The following is a 22642-nucleotide window of genomic DNA, read 5'->3' as shown; positions in this document are numbered from 1 at the left end:
TCTACACCATCATTCAGGCATGGATGGCCCTTCACGGCCTATGCCTGAATGATGATAAGACTGAGATTCTCCTGGTCGGCTCACCTACCAACCTACAGAAACTTATCCCTGACTACACTAGTATAAGCATAGATGGGAACAACATACCCATTGCCAAGGATGTATAAACTCTAGGTTTTTACCTCAACGCCAATTCTAATTTAACTAAACATGTAAATATGACTGCCTCAGCCACCGCCAATACAGGCAAGTTGATCAGGATGTGCAGACCCTTACTGTCACCTAACAGCTGTCTAATACTAGCCAGAGCACTCATACAGTCCAAACTGGACTATTGCAACGGTCTTTACCTAGGCGCCAATAAGTCCATACTTAACAAACTGCAGATACTGCAGAACAGTGCGCTTAAAGCTGCTTTAAACAGACCTAGAAGAGAACATATCTCTGCAACTAGAAAACTGTGTATATGGCTCTCCATACAAGAAAAAATTGACCTCAAAACTCTCTGCCTCACCTACAAAGCACTGAACCACCGAGCCCCACCTTATCTCACTGACAAATTCACCCTGCGATCCTCTATCCGTACTACAAGATCCACCAATACCTCCTGCCTATTGGTACCTAGATATAACCTTAAAAGAGCAGGCAGATCCAGTTTCCCGTTCCTGGCCTCCCAACTCTGGCACACACTCCCACAGGATATCAAAGCCATTCAAGTATTCAAAAAATTCTGAAGTAGTTTTATTTCCTGGCTGCTCAACAAGAACTAACCCTACCCTCTCTCTCAGCCATGCACCTACACTTGTCCTATGCTCACTCATGACTGTACCTTGCCAGGACTTTTTGCATCAATTGTATTTCATTCTTTATTATGTACCATTCTGTATGATCTGTATCATGTGTCTCATGTAATACCCTGTATGTTTTATAACATGTAACTGTATTCTTATATGCTAGCGTCCAGATACCCCTGGGTCAGGCGTGCTATACAAGTAAAATAAACAAACAAACTTGCCAACCCTACTGATTTAGGCAGTAAGCTACAGATTTGGGTGACAGATCCTACTGCTTTTTACAGTGGCAGGTCATTCATGTGACTATAAGGCAAATAATCTGTCTGTGCGGTGGGCAGGAAAGTGATAAATGTGAGTGATAGGCTCAGATCAATCCACTGACCTGACAACAACATGACTCTGCACTGCACTCTTGCCGGGAAAGACCTTAGGTGAACAACCATTGAAGGCAAGTGGCAGAGCGTACCACCATCACATAGCATCTGCCTATAAGACTGAGGAGGGTATCAGTCTCCATGTTGTTCAGCGTTCAACCTGCACTGCGGGAATACCATACATGCCAACATTTCAACCCACCTGCGTGGGAAATTACGTCAGAAAAATCAGGAGACATAGATTTTCCGATAGGAATGCATTGGGCAAAGATCAATTTTAGGTGGGAGAACGTGAAAAATAGCATTATTTTTCATTGAAAAATCGTGAGTCTCCCGCCTAAATCGGTAGGGTCGGCATGTATGGAATACATATGTACTGGCCGGACTGCTGCTACAGAGCCGTGACAAACGTTGCCTACCAGCTCTGTATGAATATTTTCTGTGAAGTTAGGTAATTGAATTTGGTGTTAACTTGCATAGCTCTCAACTCACATGCTTTTGGCGGGTGTCACACGCCTTGTAAAGGGCTGACTCACCCGCCAAGCCTCCTGCACGCCCATTCATTCCAATGGACGTCTCACCCGCCAAGAACAAAATCGGGTGATTTCACCGGCCTTTGCAACACAAATGGTTGAGAGCTATGAACTTGCCATTCACAATTATACATTTCAAACATTTGAGCATCTTTCCATGTTGTGCTGGTTGATGGATTGTGTATTTTAAAATGCTCCAGTGGTGCCAACACTGTATGTTTTGTAATTCCCTGTGATTGCATTGTTATGCTAAGAATTTTTTTTGAAACTTGAAAAATCCTAAATCTTTTTGTCACAGAATGTTGGCAAGTATGTTATTGTATACCTTCTCCGGAAAAAAACCCTCCTCCACTCTATTTTGCTGCCAATAGCCATCGTTTTGTAAGCGTGTTTTGTTTCGGTTTTTTTTTCGAAGCTGCTGTAGTGTGTGGGAGTTGCTTGTTTCCTGCTTCTTCGCCGTCATGCAGATTGTAGGTGTGGCTTGTTGCTGGATGGTTTGGTGAGGTGGTAGGGCTTGCTCCCACCACCACAGGTGTGCTGTGCGATGGATCCGCCGGCCCCGGCTGCAACCCTAGGCTGGACCCGAACTCTACTGTGCTGCCCTCGCCCGCAGCCCTCCACTGGCGTGCTACTCACCGTGCTTGCGTGCCTGGCCGCTTCCGCCCCAACCTTGCTGCGGACCTCCTCGGGTGCATTGGAGGACACCGCTTCCTGCCTTGACCTGGACCCCGGGACTGTTGCCAGCCTTAGTGACGGTGAATAGGACTGCGGGAAGGGTGGTAGCGTTTAGTAGGATTATGGTGCTCGAGTAGTTGAAGTGTGAACGGGTTTTGGAGTATGTTCGTGGCATGGAGTTTTATGAATATGCCAGCAGCAGTTAAAGAACCTCATCCTTTTCCACACATCCCAGTTTTCTACATGTACGCGTTTCCAAGCTATGTTGACTGTCAAATGGGCTTTAAAATACCTCACTTGTCAATTATTTATTTTACAATGCTTGAGAACGTAGGTCAGAAACAAATTCTGGCAGTCAAGGAAAAATTCTGAAGAAAGCGTCACATTTACTTAAAATATTTCTGGATCAAGCCCACGTCAACCAGCCAGCTCATATAAAATGAAACAAAGATGCAGTTGACACAATAATTTATGGTAAAGTCCTATCTCCTTGACACTTTAAAACTAATTGTATATTGATGAAACAGTCCAAGCTCTGTTAATGTGACTTCATAGGGTATACCACCCCTACCGCCACCCCATAGGTTTCCATTTTAAAATGAAGCCAAAAGGCAAATTTTGAACAAATTCTAAAGAGTGTATGTGTGTGTATGTATGTGTGTGTGTATCTGTATATATTTGTAAATAATGTACAGCAATGTAACCAAGCTGAGAATATCCTTTTTGCTCATGCGCCCTGATACCCTTGGGTCTGGCGCGCACTACAAATGAATAAAACAAACAAACAAATTGGTTCAAACGCTGTATGTTTCATGCGTGGGTTGAAATAAGAGTCAACAGAATAATTCAAACACTTTAAGGTCCTCTCTCTGTCCCGACAAGACACCTCGTTCTTCGACAGCCTGAAACGCTCACATGTCCTCTGAGCAAATTAGTTTCTACCCTTGCCTTTTTATAAATCTGCCAGTGATTAGTTTTACGGGAAGATAAGATGTTTATATTAGATACATTTGTGTGTGGTATGGCTTCCATGTTTTAGTGATGAGATGAATGTATCAGATTGGCCCATTGCGCCCTTTCATTTATATTAAACTGCCTACAAATCTCAAGTTGATACAAATCCAAAGTTCCAATGTCTGGAATGGTAAGTAGTACAGATGTGAGATGGTTGAGGTTCTGGGAGAAGTCTGTTGGAGTGTGGTGGTGCTGAACGACCTAACATTGAGAGGGAAGTGAATGGATAGTTGTAGCTGCAGGCAGAGATGCCAAGTTGTCATATGTGGGATGGTGATTCATTCAGTAATTACTTCTCTTTGAAAGGCCAGTGCTTGATTAAATACTCACAAGGGACATGCTATAACTTGAGATCTGTAAGTGAATGGGCTTGAGACGATAGTAGGGAAAATCTGAATTCTTACACTATCATAATAGAAAGTCATAATTCTATTAAAGACACGGGCAAAAAGATTGGGGGTTGCACAAAAATTTTAAAATGCCAAATGCACGTTAAGTGTGCATTCGGCATGGTAGATTAGCTCGAAGCCCATAATACCGAACAGGGGAGCGGGGGTGTCCCCCCCCACAACCTGTGTTTGGTATTATGCGCTGTGGGGGTGTCACCCGCATACATTAAAGGCAGTGCGGGGGGCAAACGGGCAAAATCCCAAAGGATCAAATTACAAAATGCAGGCAAGTGGGCTCTGCAATTTTGTAATTCGATCTTTTATGATACAATATTTGAACATGCATCTGGCAGATTATGCTCAGCTCTACTCTTTACTTCTCGACCAGCTGCACAAGAAAAACACTGTAAACAATACAAGGGTAAAAACTACAACATCCAGAGGAGTCTTTTTGTAGTTTCACTTGATAGGGTGTTACCATGTGACATTGTCATCCAATCCTGCTCCACCTGAGGCTAGACCACCCTTTCTGACTGAATTTCTTCTGCAGCATCTGAACCAACTGGCGTCCCGACTAGTAAACGCTCTCTAACTGCGAATCCTATCCTGCTACTTCACAAGCCCGCCGGCTTTACCTCTACACATGCAAAGCCAACCACAATATGCCAATGCTGAAAGAAGACCAACTACAGGACGGGCAATCGTGATGCAAACAGCTGACGTACTTCACAACACATACTGCTCCCATGCGTACCTTTACGCGATTTCCCAGGTGGGATAATCCTTCTCCCTCAGTGTTTTTAATAGAATTAGGACTTTCTATTACAATAGTAGGGAAAAACTAAATTCTATGTCGAGACGGGAGGCTCAGATTATGCTTGTTTTAAGATTACCTACCACCAATGTCAGCACTTGCTCAAGGTCTTGAAGTTAGATTCGTTAGACCAGTTTACTGCGCTCATGAAATGTTCTAAGTGTGCCGTGTGCGCTACACTATAGGCCTTGCATGCTATAGCACCTCAAGTCGAGTGGGCTTTGTAAGCATCGACATTGATGCCTGCCTTTTGCATGCACCAACACACCCATCTAGCCAAAGGAGCAGTTTTCGTTCTCTTGGTGATGTGAAGTCACCCAGAGGGTGAGAAAAACCTGTGATCAACCTCTAAAGCTGTGACATCAGAGGTCCTCTTGCATGAGATGAGACAAAGCAAGCTTGCAATCTTAGCTGAGAGGGCTTTACGTGACAAGGTCTCGTTATCGGCCCATGACTGGAATAGTCTGAGTACCACATCAACGTCCCACTCTTGGGAATATTTCAACACCAGAGGCTTCAAGAGCCTTACTTCCTTGAGCAGCCTGCACACCTGAGGATGCTCCCCTACCGAGAACCCTTACACACGGGCATGCCCTGCTGCTATAGCTGAGCCTGCTGTTAACTGTTCGGTATGCCTTAACCTGAGCCGCCAGTGCGGCCAAGAAATTCACTATATCTGCTCTAGCGGGATGAACGTCCCTAGCCAGGCATCAGCTACTCCACTTCACCCATGCTGCTTTGTAGGCTTTCTCAGTCACTGGGGCCCAGGACTCCCTGATGAAATGTTCAGCCACTCCTGAAATTCCTGCCAGGGACCAGGCTCTCTGGAAATCGTGCAGGCTATAAGACTCGGGCTGCCCGCCTGGACCAGTGGGTCCCTATTGCCTGCTGTGCCCTGCAGTATCATCCAGTCTCGAGGAAGTAAGATGGGAGACTACCATGACAGCTCTAGCAGGCTTGCCCTTTCCATCTGTTTCGTGTCACGAGCACTAGTTTCGCTTTCTGCCTCCTCACTTGAGTTAGAGGTCGCGCTAGCAAGGCGGCTGGCGGAATGCATACTCTGTGTGGGGTCCCATGCTTGAAGGAAGAAATCTTTTGCTGCTGCCTCTGGGTCTGACCTCCACTGTAAAAACGCTGGAGTTGACTGTTGAGCCTGGAGGCGAGCAAGCCCATCTGATGGGAGCCCGCTGAGCCATGATCTTGAGGAACACTTCTGGGGTCAGCTGCCAGTCGCTGGAATCCCTGAGATATCTCCAGTTCCAGTCCGCTACTCCTTTCTGTAGCCCTCGGAGATATGTGGCTGTCATACTAGCCTATGCCACTTTAATATAGAAATGTGAATACTAGCCTGCGTCGCACTCAGAGAGAATTGTGAATTTTGCATTGAGTCACATCTAGTGAGGACTTGCCCATTGCCTGCGCCACACTGAGATAGAAGCGAGAAATACTAGGCTGCGTCACACTCGGAGAGAATTGTAATGTTGCACAGAGTGGTATCTAGAGAGGACTGTGTCCATTAGCCTGTTGCCACATTGAGATAGAGCTGTGAATACTAGCCCGCGCCACATGGAGCTATGAATACTAGCGAGAGCCACACTGAATTAGAACTGTGAATTACTAGCCTGCGTCGCACTCGGAGAGAATTGGGAACATTGCATTCAGCCGCATCTGAAGGGGACTTTGAGCATTAGCCTCTGCCACATTAGGATGGAACTGTGAATACTAGCCTGCGTCTCACTCGGAGAGAATCGTGAATGTTGTATTGACCCGCATGACTGTGACCATTGGCCTCTGCCACGTTAGGATAGAGCTCTGCCTCATTGAGATAGAACTGTAAATATCAATGTGCATCACACTCGGAGAGAACTCTCAATACTGCCTTGAGTTCAGGAGTGTTGCTAGGTCTGGAAAAGATCAGGGGCTAAGCTAATGTTGGGACTGGCACGATTCGGAGCTAGCTATAGCCTTTTGGTTCCTGAGCTTCTATCTGGGGCTATAACAAAAAGACCTGGGGCTATAGTCCCCTCAGCCCCCCCAGCAACGCCTCTGCTTGAGTCAGAGCAAGAAAGGCCTCTGACCATTAGCATCACACTCCGAGAGAATTGTCAATGTCCCCTTGAGCCACTTCCATAGTGGACTGTGACCATTAGCCTCTGCCACATTAGGATGGAACTGTGAGTACTAGCCTGTGCCACACTGACCTAGAGCTGAGAATTCTAGCCTGCGTCGCACTCTGAGAGAATTGTTAATGTTACCTTGAGTCACATGCAGGGAGGAATATGACCATTAGCCTGTGCCACATCGAGATGCAACTGTGAATAGCCGGCGCTACACTCAAGATAGAACAGTAAATAATAGCTAGCATCGCACTAAGAGACAATTGTTAATGCTGCCCAAGTCACTCTAGAAAAAGACTGGGAACATTAGTTAATTAACCTGCCTCGCCCCTGGAGAGAGGACCCTAAATCTCAGCCTACATTACTCCCAGAGAGGATTATAAAATCTTTCCCAAACAGCTAAGGAATTTGCCCTAGCTATATTGCACCCCCTACTAGATCATCGCGACAGCACTAGCCACACACAGTTGTCCCCCTAGAAATACATAGAACCAGATTTACAGTAGCTAGCCAGCATCACCCCAGACAGCCCGCAACCTTTACCGGACAAACCCGCCTCACACCAGATTAACCCTGCGAGACAGCCGAACTAAGCCCGAAAAACTGTGCAACGACAGCACCCCGCCTGTAATCGAACACACACAGAAGTGAAGAACCGAGCGATACCAATCGGGGAAAAGCACCTACAATTGTACAATCATAATAAATTTAAAAAAAGGCGAAAGCACTGCACGTGGGCTACCGCCCCTGCAACCGCAAAGGAAACTCAAAGGATCCATAAACCAACTAATTTACAAAGAACCCTGTCTTGGACAATTCAAACAAAAAAAAAAAAAACGGCGAGCAGTGCGCCCGCACCAACCCAACCATCTACCGGCAACTAACACAAAATGCCACAAAAAAACGAATAGGACCATGAGAAAGGCAAATGGGAAAGAGAACAAACCTAATTGAGCGCCACCACAGATCCTCAACCGCGGAACACACCCCAACTAACACCGAAAACAGAACTACCGCCGGCAGAAGAGAAAACTCTATACCTAACACATACCTTGCAAACAACCACTCACCGGAAAGAACCAACATAACGAAAAAATGAAGAAAGACCAACAGAACACAACCACGCAGAAGAACAGACCAAGCCAGAGGGAACAAGAACACGATTGACGCCCTAACCCCATGTATCGCATGAACATGACGACCCACCTTTTAACAACCACAAAATATAGAAGAGGAACTAGAAGAAAACAAACAAAAACCTAAGACTTAACCTGGAAGATCTATTAGACGAAGACGCAAACACAACTGTACCACCAAAGCAAGCGGAGACCTACATGGAAGAAAACCAAAGCACCAGTCACAAGACGACACTGTTAACTAAATGCAAACCAAATCGTACCATAAAGGTCCACTACGACCTAATTAACGCAACATCGATGTCAAAGCACTCAACAGTGATCTTCGACATGTTGTGCGACAACGGTATTGACATCCTATTCATTACAGAAACATGGCTGGCCGACAACTACAAAATCACAGTCCAAAGCTGCCCCCCATCAACTTTAAATGCCTACAATTAAACAGAAAGGGGAATAAAAGGAGGAAGCCTTGCAATAGCATTCAAAGAACACTGGAAAATAAGAACAGACAAACCTCTTAACATCGAGAACTGCAAATCTATGGTCATGCGCCTATCAGTAAACCCAAAAACAAACATTAAATTCATACTGGTTTACAGACCTCCGACATACTAAGCAACCTTCGTCGACAACTTCATAGAAGCCATCACCAACATAGCCATCCAACATGAACATCTGCTAATCCTAGGGGCTTCAACATATGGTTTGAAGGAAATCTCGCCAACTCACAAATTTCACTAATCCGGCAGCTAGCAACCATGAAACTACAACTGGCCAAAGGAGCAACACACACGCAAGGATACACTTGATGCAATTTTTGCCAACAAAAAACGTATCCCCGCTGATACAGATACTCTGTAGCGATCATCCCATTTGTGATCAAGCTACCAACTGAAACTACCAACGAGCCCCTCAGGCTCCCAAACACCACAAAAAGAAACTGGAAAACCATCAAAGCAAGCAACCTAATAGAACAACTTGAGCTGACAAAACCATCTGCAACCGAAATGGACAAGGCAGATCTAGACGGAAAAACAGACCTGCTACATAATTGGATGGCTGACGCAATCGAACGCATCTCCCGAATATGACCAAAGTAAGAAAACTCAGTTCCAAAGGCGAATCCGAGCATTCAAGAAGGAAATTCAAAGGCAAAGAAAAGGCACTATGATAATAGACTCACCAAAGCCACCAACACACAAAAAGAAATGTTCAACATCATAAATGAAATGACAAACCCACTAGGTGGTGACAACACTCTGATACCTTCACAGAAATTATGCAACAACCTAGCTGGCCGTTTTAAATATAAAATCAATGACAAATCATACAAAACACACTGACCAATCCTAATGCACAACCAACCAGATCCAACGAGGAATGTGAGCACAAACTTCAAAACTTCCCACAAATATCAGCAGAGACATTCGTCAAGCTGATAAAAGGTAGCAAGAAAGCAGCCTCGCCAATGGACCCTTGCCCACCAGACATCTACAAATCAATCCTCACACTAGGAATGCCATTAGACTACTACAGAAACCTCTTGAATCAGGGTCTGTACCATAATCCTTCAAATCGGCGTATATTAAACCACTCCTTAAGAACACAAGTGGAGATGTGGAAGACCTCTCCAACTACAGACCTATTTCAAACATCCCCAACCCGGCAAAACTCCTAGAAACCTATGTATACAAACTAACCCAAAAGTACGTAGAAAAACACCAGTTGTTGGACCAAGCACAAGTCGGCTTCAGACCTGCGAGAGGAACAGAATTGGCACTCCTATCCATCTGGGATGACCTAAACACAAACGCCGACTCCAACACGACCCTGATTCTGCTTGATCTCTCTGCAGCATTCGACACAGTAAGCCATGACACCCTCATCAAGAGATTAGCAGATAAAGGCATAACGGACTTAACACTACTCTGGACAAAATAATTTCTAGCCAAACTGTACATAGCCGGTCTGGATAAAGCCCTTCAAAGCTCCAAGAGTTAACGACTGGAGTACAAGGATTCTCGCTATCGCCACTGTACTTCAACATCTACCAGACTCTGCTAATCAAAATCTTCAAAAAATGCAATCTTGCGTGCTATAACTACACAGACGACGCCCAAATCATCTACAAAATTGAAAATGCACAAGAAGAACACTCAACTCTAGGAGCATGTCTCATTGAAATCTACGACTGGATGAACGCCAACAACCTAAAAATCAACCCAGGAAAGACCGAAATCATGATTATATCCAAAAACCAAGAGAGCAACACCCACATACCATGGCCGATAATATTGGGAGCTGTGCCCACATCATCAAACATAGTCAAAAACCTGGGAGTCCTAATGGACAATGCACTAACATTAGGACCACAAGTAAATACAACAATTAAGAAATGCTATTTCCTCCTTCACTCAAACAAAAAGAAAACCTACCATTCCTGTCCTTAACCCACAAAACACTGACAATCGTGGCCCTCATCATTTCAAGAATCGACTATGCCAACAGCCTCTACCTGGGAATGCCGGAATGCTTGCTGAAGAAACTACAATACATCCAAAACGCAGCAGCCAGACTCCTCCTCAAACTATTTAGGATAGACCACATCACACCAGTGCTAAAAATTCGACATTGGCTTCCAATCAAACAACTTATCAATTTCAAAAAAATGTGCATAACACACAGGGCATTCAGCGGGCAGGGAGCAGAATTCCTACAAAAGAAAAAGACCATCTACATGCCGACGAGACTCCTTAGATCAAGCAATTAAATCTGCCCTGAACCAAAGCCATACGCAAGGAAAAACTTTGGGGCTTCTCTATCGCCCACGTGGCGGCACAAACCTGGCACAACCTCCCGACGAAATAAGAAACACAAAAGACACCTACAATTCAGAAAACTACTAAATACCTGGGTCTTCAAGACCTCAAAAACAGCTGAAACAATAAAACTGAAAATGCAAAGAGAACCAGTTGACAGAACCCATGACAGTACAGATAACGCCTAGAACCAACAGAGAGGGGGACCACGCGCAAGAACTAAAGAGACCATGCAAGGCAAAACCGACTACGAGCAACAAGCAACTACCTACTTCGAGCAGCAATCCAATCAGGACTGAACAACAGCTAACAAGGATGAGACAACCGGGCACAACTATCAACCTTACCCACTAATGAGCATCCCCTGACAGAAATGACAACATGAAGCATGTGCAAACCCCAACCCAACGCAATTGTGCATCAACACTAATCAACTACCGCCCACACACACAACCATCCTCAAACCAACCCCTCTATAGAAGCTAACCCGCCAACCAAAATGAGACCACTAGCGCCACACCATCAAACCCACACCCAAGCTAGTAAGTAGAAGACGGAATGCATTAGACTGACATACACGTAACCCTAGCAGTTTCCCAGGAGATGTACTGAATTGACAAACGACCAACCCAACACACACAACAAAATCATCTGAGACATAGGTACGTTGATTCACTTGTGTCAGTACACACATGCTTTAATGACTGAACTGTACCGCATCGCACACAGGCGGAGCTATGAGTATGGGCATAGGTCACAGCTAGATAGATCCACAGGGACCAGTTTGCATCAGGCACAGACTGTGATGTATGGGCTGGCCTGAGTAACAACGAAGATAGAGGTGTAGAGACTAACTTGCGCAACATATGGACCGAGAGATGAGACAGCCCTGTCATGCTGAATATAGATCACTGTAAGGATGAAATGTGTCTACATCTCGAAAGACGCACAAGATGAATGCATTTCTCCAGACAATGCTAATAACCAACCCTACTAAAACCTCACCCCTCTTCATACACCTCTCAAACCCTAACTAAACCCAACCATACCTCTTATACCACAGCAACCCGCACGCACTTCCCGCACGCACTTCACTACACCGCACCTACACACTCGCCACACACAGCGGTACACAACAGAACACAATGGATTCCGGCTGGATACCACACCCAAAAGCTCAGCGACTGCTGTTAACCGAACTGAAGCTGCCAACAGCACATCACAGCTCCCTTGCTCTTTCTCCAAACTTTGTCCTACCAACGTGCCCTAACCTACCCCCTTTCTTTAAGATCAGCCAGGGGACCATTACGTTGTTGTTAATGTTAAAGGATATTTATACCGTGCACTAACATACTGACGTTGGTCCGTAGGCACAAGTGCCAAATGACATATCGTGTCTTTCGCTATCTCCGCCAGCATCCTGGACTTCATCCTTCTTAGCTAGTTGATTTAACGGACAGCAGAGGCGTCCATCTTGTGCAGAACGCAACACTGCGCTGTCTCTTGCGTCCAACACTTTCTCGCGAAGGAGCATGCCATTAACTCCACGCAATTGATATGAAGGCTGAGTTCCTCTCCTGACCACCTGCCTCCGGTCGTCATCTCCACTCATCAGGCTCCCAGCCCCAGCGGTTGGCATCCCATTCTATCTGGGGAGAATCCAAGAATCGCTCTCCCATTCTAAGGCTCCATGTGGTGATACCACCAGGACAACTCCAAAAAAGAACCATTCATCATATGCTTGTCTAGGCCCCCCTCTTACTTGCCATGTATTCGCTTCAATTGTCTGTTAGTCACCTGAACTTAGAGTCCTTTAAGTCACATCAGCACACTACCATTAGATGTTTCCAACTTGTCGCTGTACTTGTACTCGCTCTAGGTACCTGAATAACAGTCACTCACAAAGTCAATACATTTGGCTATTGTGTAGGCACGAGAGAGGCATTTGCCAGGCACTGCCATAATGGTACTACCTGGCCATAATATGGCAACAAGTGTGATTATCTGGGCATATGATAGGCATTTACCAGGTACTGCTATTTAAACAATGACACCATTAACTCTAGGGTTCCAATTATATATATTGTAGCCACAGTATCTATGGCGAATAGCATTAGGGGTTTTAAGCAGGTGCATGGAACATATTAGGATTAAGAGAGGACGGTTGAAGGAGAGATGGGAGTTGGTGCAAAAGGCTGCGGGGCTCCATAAGAATAAAGATTTGAAACTCGCAGGTCATTGTCTGGCCAGTTGCTACACAGATTGGCCAAAAATAACACTGGCAGGCCAAAGTTTGACATTACAACTTGATAGAGTTAAGTCAAAGAGATCTCAGGAGGATGTGTTTGGGACAGGCAGGGGGTGGGAATGGCACAGGGCATATCAAAGCATGGCATGGCCTAAGATAGCTAATGGGTGAATAAATAACCAAATGCCCACAGCTGGCTGTTCCTCTTCAGATGTTATCTCTCTGTACTACAATGCAATAGTGCTCTTAAAGGTGGCTTTAAGCATTGCCTAATAGTCAAAACTAAAAAGGTACACATTCTTGTTGCATACCCCATTATCCACTTAGTGTTCCGCTTTAAGAGTGTAACCCAGGGCAGAAAGCAAACACAGCAACACAGGGGTCTTCGTGCTATTCTTATTTAGATCACTGACGGAACCTTTAGTAGCATACAGTTATCGTGGGTGCTCAAATAGTAATGCGCATGTACGAGGAGGTCTGCAGGAACCGGTGGGTTAATCTAAAACTAGATAGACATCCATAGAAACGAATGTACATTACAAATGCTTGGCCATATGAACTAATGATGATCTAAAGAAAGACAAGTACGTCAGTAGTGCCCGATGGAGAAATGTTTGTGTAAAGAAAAGGCTAGTGTAATGGCCAATGGGTGCTGTTCCTTTAAAGAAAGGACAATTCATCTAGTTGCTGATTGAATGTTAATCTCAAATGGATGTGTAGTGAGATATGGTTAATCTAAAAGCAGGGAATACTTTGGTAATCGACAATAAGTCAAATAAAGGCGAGGTGTTTGTATTAAAGATTTCACATATGTTCATGGAGTTTTTATTTGAGAAAGAGAGACGTTCGAAGAAACCAATGAGTTAAGGCTCACCTGAAGGCAGTCATTTGTAATAACCAATAAACGATGTCTAGAGTAACCACAATTCAGTATTCTTTCATCTATAAATATTGGAAAAAGAATTATCAATGGAACAGAAATTATTAGGTTGTTTAGACAAGTAAGATGAGTATTAACATTTGGGAGTACTTTCCCATCAAATTGGGATACTGGCAGCTAATCTTCTTTTTTTTTTTTTTTATTATTTTTTTTTTAAACGGTCTTGTTCATTGTAAACACATTACAAATGGGCACACCCCTTTTCCGCTGAATTTAATGGATTATCCCTAGTTTCCAATCTTTACTTATTTAATGTAACCTCTTTCCGTTGTAGAGATTATTTGCAAACCAGCCTTTCAAGGCAACATGTTGTTGCAACACTTTTCTAATCTTGCTCCACATATTTTAACTGGCATTTAAATTGCCCACAATCATACATTTCTAACTAGCGGCAAAAAAAGTTTACGCTGATTTTTCTTTTTTGTTGTTTTTTTTTCTTCTTTTTATTGTCGTCGAGATGATGGTTGATTCGTTTTCACTCTATGGTCTGAATCTGACTTTATTTGAGAATGTTATTTGCCTCCAGCTGATCCTGAAGTTGTTGGTAGATGGGTTTTGCTGGGATTTATATTTTGAAGGAAGTATTGAAGCTTGGTCGGTAGCTTGCAGGATCTTTCGCGTTCCTGTGTCCTATGTTTTTTTTTTTTTTTTTTTTTTTAAAAAAAAAAAAGGAAAATAATTTCTTTTTAGTAAAGGCTTAATGGGTGGTGTGTGTCAAGTTGCGACTTTTTATTGCAATTCCTGTTTTTTTTTCATCTTCTGGGTCATTCCCTCCTTACCAAATCTGCATGACTTTCAATGCTTTGCCTAGCCTTTTGGTGATAATTGGGCCGACCAGTTTCCAAAACTAGCAGTCTTCCTTGGAACCACCAGCTCTCTCCCATGCTCGTTTGTGTCTCTTCAGGGAAGGGTGTTTTATTTTTAGCACCGTGGGCATATGATTGCGAGAATTCATCACAACTACTGAATACAGGCTTGATGCATGTTGTTAAGGCTTGCTGTACAACTTGTTCTATTGAGTAATTGAAAGAGGTAGTCCAGCTCAGGTTGTTGTGTTATGACTTTGTTCTCTAAAGCGCCTTGATGGACATAGTGTAAAACTGAAGTGCTACCACTTTGTAATGCTTCTAGTTTGTCTTGCCCAATTTATTTAACAGTTTTTCTTGTTCGCAACATAAAGTTCAAAGGCTACTTTAAAGCACCAAATACATGTACAGCGGTTCCCAAGACTCTAAATGGCAATCGGGGAGGAGGGGGGGACGATGGCTGACCAGCTAGGACTGTATTGAATATTTGAGGTTTACAACTATACACATTTATACAGTAGTGTCCTGTGATGAATCCGGCGGAGCACACATAGCTCAGTTACAAGGAACCGAGCTATGCGGTCTAGTCTTTTGGGTGTGGCAGGCCTGGGACTACTTTACTTGGACTGCTTTGGGTGTGGCAGGCCTGGGACTATTTTACCCAGACTACTTTACCTGAGACTACTTAAAGGGATGGTCTAGTAAAAAATGTTAATTAAAAAATAGATAGGCAATATAAAAAAAAATACTAGCATTCTCCGTTTTAAAACTTCCTATGTACAATTTTGACCTATTCAAGCTCAAAATTCGCAAAAGCAAGCACATGGGTGCATCCATTTTTTGAAATGGAGGCCCTCCTGTGCTGGCTTTTGCTTTTGCGGCACTAATGAAGGAAAAGCCAGCCAGCTGTAGTAAACAAAGGCTACCGCTGGGTGGCTTTCCCTTCATTAGTGCTGTAGGCGGAGGACAGGGACCGGAGACCAGAGCAGGAAAGCTGCAGCTGAATCTCGGTAAGTGCTATTTATTTTTTTTTTAAAAATAAGCACTAGCTGCGTTTTTTTTTCTAAGTTTTCCGGGCTGGAGGAGCCCGGAAAACCTAGAAATAAAACCGCAGCTTTAAAAACGTTGTATTTATGTTTGCGGTCGCTTTTGAAGCGACCGCAAACATAAATACAACGTTATTGTGTTGGAAAACGCTGCAATTTTTCTTTCCAAGTTTCTCAGGCTCCTCCGGCTCGGAGGAGCCTAAGAAACTTGCAAAGAAAAACCGCAGTGTTTTCCAACACAACCGCGTGTGTTTCTGAATGCTGTGGTTATCACTTTGGGTCTCTGGACACAAAGTGAAAGCCACAGCAGGCAGAAACACAACACGGTTATGTTTACATGCCGCGTAGTGTTTCTACCTACAGCTGATTTCCCATTTGGGCCTCTCGGGCTCCCCGTGGGGAGCCAGAGAACCCCAAATGGGAAAGCAGATTCAAGCAGAAACAACGTTTTTTTTTCCGCAATGCCGCGTTGTTTCTGCCTGAATCTGCTTTACCGTTTGGGGCTCTTGGGCTCCCAGTGGGGAGCCTGAGAGCCCCAAATGGTAAAGCAGATTCAGGCAGAAACAATGCGGTTGTGTTGGAAAACGCTGCCGTTTTTCTTTCCGAGTTTCTCAGGCTTCTCCGAGCCGGAGGAGCCTGAGAAATATGGAAAGAAAAACCGCAACGTTTTCCAACACATAATGTTGTATTTATGTGAAATCTTTAATACAAACACCTCGCCTTTATTTGACTTATTGTCGATTACCAAAGGATCTCTATCCTGGAAGAACATTTGTGTTGGAGTTCTTATTCTTCTAAATCTCTCATGGTTAAAGACATTTCCTGTTTCACCATAGAATTTAGTCTCAGTTTGAGCGTCAGAATAGAACATTGGACACAGGACAGTATTGGTTTTGACATCTTGACACAGACGGGTAGGGAAATTCCTCTTAGAGTAGGGTCAGGTAGGCCTTTTCCCAAACCCTTTTATTTTCAGTTCAAGTTTCATTGCTAATCCTCACAATCCATAAAACACATTTTTCAAACTGTGATGAACATTTTATTTTATGCACTCTGGCAAAATGTTATTAATACATTCGTGTAGTTACTTTGCCTCGACTTTTTTCTTTTTCTAACCCGGTGTTCTTCACACATTTTCAATTCCTTGCCACTCAGTCAGTATTGCTTGTCTCATAGAGTCCGATCTCCCATGTCTTTAATGCCTTTAAAAGTTGCCAGTCTCTAATTTGTTTTTCAATGTTTTTCACAATTCTTGGTCCTCAGCTTCACATACTTTTAGTTTTCAAGGCACCTTTCACATGCCATAGGGCAATTTCTTTCAAAACAACTCAACACACCTCTTCTGTTGTAGGTGTATTTTAGACTTCTTAGCACCCCCTTCTTGCTCTAGGTACTTAGTAAAACTTTGCAACACCTCTTGCATGTTCTTGGCATCTTCTGTGGGCTCTTAGGTGCTTCTTCCATCCAACATGACCCCAGGTACTGGGAGTCAGAGGCTGTATGTATCCCTCCCCAGTACAACAGCTTGATGATTCCTGTGCCTGCTCTGGACTTGCCCCATGCAGCAATTCTGTTCTTACAACCCATTCTCTTGAATTCTGATTGGTGGCTTTACTCCCTTTTCATTTGAATTGTTTTGGCCATTGGGAGTTTCTGCTCTATCCCATTTTTCCATCATGATTTGCTTTATGGCCTCTCTTACATGACATGCAAAGTTTAGGCGATATCAACGAGGTTAGCCATCTTGGATTGTGTTACGTTTTGTGTGAGCAGCCCTCCACATAGAGTTGTTAAATTATGGAGGAATATAAGGTCGATGAAATGCCAGAAATATTTAGGTACACATGGCTGCTGTTGTGGTGTTTATGGGAGATTAATTCCAAAATGACAAAGTTAACAGAAACTGATATTTTTTATAAACGAAGATGGCAATCCTACACGTGGTGACATGGTTTAAAGAAATCTCCATCACAAGGTTTGCACCATTGAAAGAAAGACCTAAGCGTTCATGATTGCCCAAACTATTCTGACTCTCAAAGTTTGCATTTAACTGATTGGCAAAGGCTTCTTTTTAGGACAAAGTACAAAATTCTTATATAATTTTAGTGTGCTTGTTTGAAACAGTCACATGTATTTTGATCAGGTAAGTTCCAGAACTGGTGGCTACTGTATTGTGGTATATTGTGGTATATTGATAAACGTGGCTCAGAAGATAGGGTTTTAGAGTGTGCTCTATATTGTACACCTGGAACAAGCCACATAGAATGTCTAAGTATGGCTTGAAATTTAAAGTGCCTTTTGAGAGTCTGCATGGGCCCTTTGGATTCACTGTACTGACCCTCTCGCTCTTTAGTGTTTTGATGTCGTGCTGAGCGATCAAGCTCCATTCTCTCTGACCCTTTTGTTTAGGAAGAGACATTCTTCAGTTTCAGTTTGTAACTCTGTTCATTCAGTTGAATGTCAGAACATCGTTAAACAGTCAATTGTTTGCTTTTAATGGATCCATTGGATTTGCACAGCTAGTTTGCCTAATAAGGACCAATTATACTGCTTTAGTACATGGCTGCCTGCTAAATCCATACAAAATCCTAAATGTTGTTGCAGGCTAGTTTTGTTATCACAACTGACCTGTAATAAGGAAATGACATCGCAACTGCTCTGTAATCTGTTATTACGCTTCAGTTGTGACCACGCAATGCCTGCTACTTGAGCAAGCAGAGAGCAGAATTCCAGTTGTCACTGCAGCACTTACTTAAAGCCATCACAAGCTTTTAAAATGCCTTTCTTGTAAAAAATAGTTTTCAGTCTCGTTCCTCTATTTGGTCACGGAACTCCTTAGTGACTTGCAATATCCTTAACAGACGGTAGGGGGTACTTTACCTTCTTGCAGATTATCAGTTGCAAAATGCTTAAGGAGTCATAGGTCATTCTATATGTATTGTAGTACATGTTCGATTTTTGTATCCTGAACCTGAACTATATAGGGTCTAATTAAAGTAAGTCTCCCTGCTGTTTCCCTAGGTAGCTGTGCAGGCTTTCTTAGTTCCTCCTTTAGGAGGGTCAGTTGCTATATATGGAGATGTCAGACTTTTTACAAATGTTTATTGTGATAAGGATTGCAACAAAACCTTTCACAATTACAAGTCAATAATTCATAGAATAAAATATAAATCATAACACATACAGTAATCAATATGGGAATTATTAATCTCAATTGTTTTAAAAAAATCAGCTGTTTGAAACATATGCTACTCTCAAATCCTTGCAGTGCTCCCTTGGCCTTTTCTCTATACAGAGCTAAATAATAATCTGCACATCAAGTATTTTGTAACCAAAAAAGCAGCAAAGTAAACAGTGCGTTTCTTTTCTTTGTTCATGCACATCCCTCCTTACTCCTTTCTTCTGTGGTTCTACCCTTCTCCAGCGTAGGCTTTCCCTACCTATGCATGCCACTGCCTCATAAGTGGACGCAGATGCTCTATTCTCCTACCTCTTCTTCAAAAGCAGAAGGTGGGTTTGGTGGATGGTCGGGGCATATGGGGTTTGAGAAGGTTTGCTGCCCATGGCTAAAAACTGTTGTCGGGCCAGGGCTCATTTTCACTGCCATAATGATGCAGGCTGCTTCTTGTGTTGTGGACACACTTATAAATGCATGGGAAAGTAAACTGCTTGAGTACCAGTCCAATAAGATGTCAATTTCTAACACTAATATATATAGAAGATCTAATCCTCCGCTTCACAGCAATTCTCCCTTCATACATCCTCTAGATTTCTGGTGCATTAAAGCGTAAAAACGTCAGTTGATACCCCTTCCATCCTGCAAACATTATCCCACACCAGGTGTAAGTTTTTCCCCATATCGTCCCTCAAAATGTGCTAATGGGTGTACAAAAAAATATCTGGAGAGCCTCTTGTTTCAAATTGAGGGTTGGTTGTGTTTCAAATTGAGGGTTGGTTGTCCTTAAACAGTTGCATAACTTAAATCACTCAATTTTCAAATTTCGAACATGCTCATATTTGTTGCTCATTAGCTTTTTATGCGTTGTACCTCGCATATTGTAGTCCTCACCGTAGCTCACTTAGCAATGTATCATTTTCTGAATGCTCAATTGCTCCCATCTTTTTCTTCCATTACCTTGGCCAAATCCCTTAAGCCCTTCAATTTAAAATTACAACTTTTATAACATGCTTAATACAGGAGACCAGTCTTTAAGCTCGGCAAATATATGATGCTCTGCTTTGTCTCACTTACAAGACATATTAGTTGCCCATGGGCTTTCCTCCCGTGCAATACAAATGTTAACAGCAAGTCACTGTATCGCTCTCAAAGTATCATTACACTCAGCCTAATCTGTTTCTTTATTGCAGAGATTGCACCTTTTTTTAAATAATTTTTTTGAGTTCCATTTCAAAGTGCAGGTATCTTCGGATCTGAACAACTATACACATTAGACATTCTCCTGTTTTTCAAGCTGTGTGTTCATGTGAGTGGAAAACATGTGCATCACCAAACCATTATCACTGGACCCACTCCTTTCCATTTCCATGCACTCCAATAAAGAGATTCTTGACATATGGGAACACAACTGTTTCCCCCACCACTCCTGAGTTTCTCATCTTGGGAGGGGTGGGGGAAGAAATCTTAAGTCTGTTGCATATTATACTAGCTGGGATACCCGTCGTTGCCCGTGTCCTGATCGAGTGGTATCTCATGTGCCCTGGGCAGTGTTGCTGTTGTCTTCATGTCAGCAAGTCTTGCTTCAGTTTGCTCTGGCATCTCATTTGCCCTGGAGAAAGTTGCTCTTGTCCTCTGGTCGGCAAGTCATGCTGCTGTTTGTTTGTTGTGTTTCAGAAGCTCTTGATATTGATTTTCGCTTTGCATCAGATGGAGCTTTTCCAAGTGATGTTAGTTTTTTGTGGGCGTTGTTTCAGTCACTCAATGGCTTCAGCACATTTTAGAAAATGTCAAAGTAAGATTGATGGATTGTGCTCTCTTCTCGTGAATGAACCTAGTAAACTGTAACCTTGCTATTTCCCATATTTGGAGTCGCATGATAAGTTTTGTTTTTAAAATGTTTGTTCCGTTTTTTTAATTCACTTTTAAAAATGCTTTAATAAACACTTTCAAACTGTATACAGTAGTAGTACATTTCAAAGGAATAACCAACACATCGAACATTTTGCTTCAGACACTTTCCCAAATTTTGCCTCCTTCTAGTACCTACTGTAATGAATCGGGTGAGCATCAGTAAATCACGGTGTCTACAGAGTGATTTTTTTTGTATCCAAACATAGACTACAATCTTGCCCCAGACAAAAATGAGAAATTCATGCAAAATATGGTAGCAGTGGGTTCAACTGTGTGGATTTGTATAGCCGGACAAACACACATACATAAATACATTCAGCTTTATATATTAGATGGATATTTGAGACCATCTTGTAGCTGTTGTGGAAAGCTGGGGTATTCATAACTCCTCCATACAAGTGCTGTCAGTTGCTTCATCATCCCATGCGCTTACAGCGCTAATTTGCCACAGTATACCTGGGGCCGATTTGAGGGCTAATTCCCTGATATATCTCTGATGTCGTTCAGTGCAGTTTGGCTATATCCCTGTATTATTTCAGTAGCTTGCTGACCCTGGGAAATTCCACACCATGTGTTATTTGGCAATTATATAGCACCCTATATATCATTGGTATGACCTCAAAGTGCTTGTTGGTTGAACGCCCCTGGGTCCAGGTCTGTTGAGAGAGCAGGGTAAGATAGAGTGCTGGGTTGCTTCGGTGCACTCAAAATGTGTGCAGCCAGTGTGATTTCCATGAGGAAGGCTGCATCTTAACACTCGGTGCAGCGGTAGTGAGTGATCAGTCAAATGTATGCAGTCAGGTGGTTGGTCTCCGAGACTGCATTCTGGCAGCATTCGGTCTGTGTAGGATGTACAAGAGGATGCATTCAATTACAGTACACCTAGGGCAGTCCATGCACCTCGAGGTGGCTCATGTGCAGCATTCATCATAGTCCTTTTTTATTTTTGTGGGTTCAGGTCTCCTTGTCAGTAGACTGTGGTAAGGCCAAGCAACGTCACGTGTGTAGTACAAACCAAGTGTGGGTCAAACGTCTGTTTTAATTAACTATTTGTTTAGGGAAGTGGTTGGCTCCAAAGCATATGGGATTTTTGGGCTGTGTCTCCAATTAATAAGGATGTTCCTCTAGCAAAAAGTGTCAGTGATGGGCCAAAGCAAAGTGAGGCTTTCTTCCAATGTTCTTAACCTTTAAGTCCTTGTCCCATTCGGGCCCCCTCTACACAACAAAGCCCAAAATATGTGACCAACATAACATTTCAAAACCTTGTCTTCAGAAATATTTTTGGCTACTGGCTGCTCTAAGCTTTTAGCTTTTAACACAAATGTTCAAAGGCTTGGCAAACTAGACATTCTAATCTGAAAATGTACAGCTCTAATCTAAAGGAGTAAACAGCAACTTCTCTTGTGACGTTCCTCCAGGTTTTACTCTCTGTGAACCCACCTTTGGGCTTCCTGCTTACACTGTCCCCCCCAGATCTCTGCCAGGTGTCGGCTACCTGGTTTCTTTTCTCAGGTTTTGCCTCAGATGCTGGTGTGTACTTAGTCTTGAAACACTTGTGCAGAGCTGGGATTCTCAACTTTCTCTCTAGGTCTCTTCCTGACTTTGGTTTGATTAGCAATTACACGAGGTCCCTTATAGAACCTATGTTTCAGAACCTGGGTTTCATCAGCACCTACTTTTGACGGGTAGTCCCCCTTCTCCCGCCACTCGTGGTCCTTTTCAGGCAGCCATTCGGTCACCCTTCTGCAATGGGTCTCTCCTCTTTAGTTAGCACTTTACCTCCAGACCTCCTCCTGCTTTGTTCAGGGTCAAATTGCTTGTTCCACCTTTCTCCCAGAAGCATGC

At 43.3% G+C, this 22642-nt stretch overlaps 1 protein-coding gene across 1 annotated transcript in view; it reads left to right on the top strand.

Annotated features, from left to right (window-relative positions):
* Positions 1 to 2106: 2106 nt before the first annotated feature.
* RHBDD2 (rhomboid domain containing 2) overlaps positions 2107 to 22642 on the top strand; it is a 153709-nt gene continuing 133173 nt past the window's right edge. The window contains exon 1 of the mRNA XM_069614930.1: positions 2107 to 2456. Within this exon, the coding sequence (XP_069471031.1) occupies positions 2246 to 2456 (211 nt within the window). The 5' untranslated portion in view covers positions 2107 to 2245. The remainder of the gene's footprint in view (positions 2457 to 22642) is intronic.

Source organism: Ambystoma mexicanum, chromosome 9, assembly GCF_040938575.1.
Source record: "Ambystoma mexicanum isolate Mex_15411 chromosome 9, UKY_AmexF1_1, whole genome shotgun sequence".
Classification (NCBI taxonomy): Eukaryota; Metazoa; Chordata; class Amphibia; order Caudata; family Ambystomatidae; genus Ambystoma; species Ambystoma mexicanum.
The sequence above is the reverse complement of the archived record's forward strand: the minus strand, read 5'-3'. Positions and strand labels throughout refer to the sequence as shown.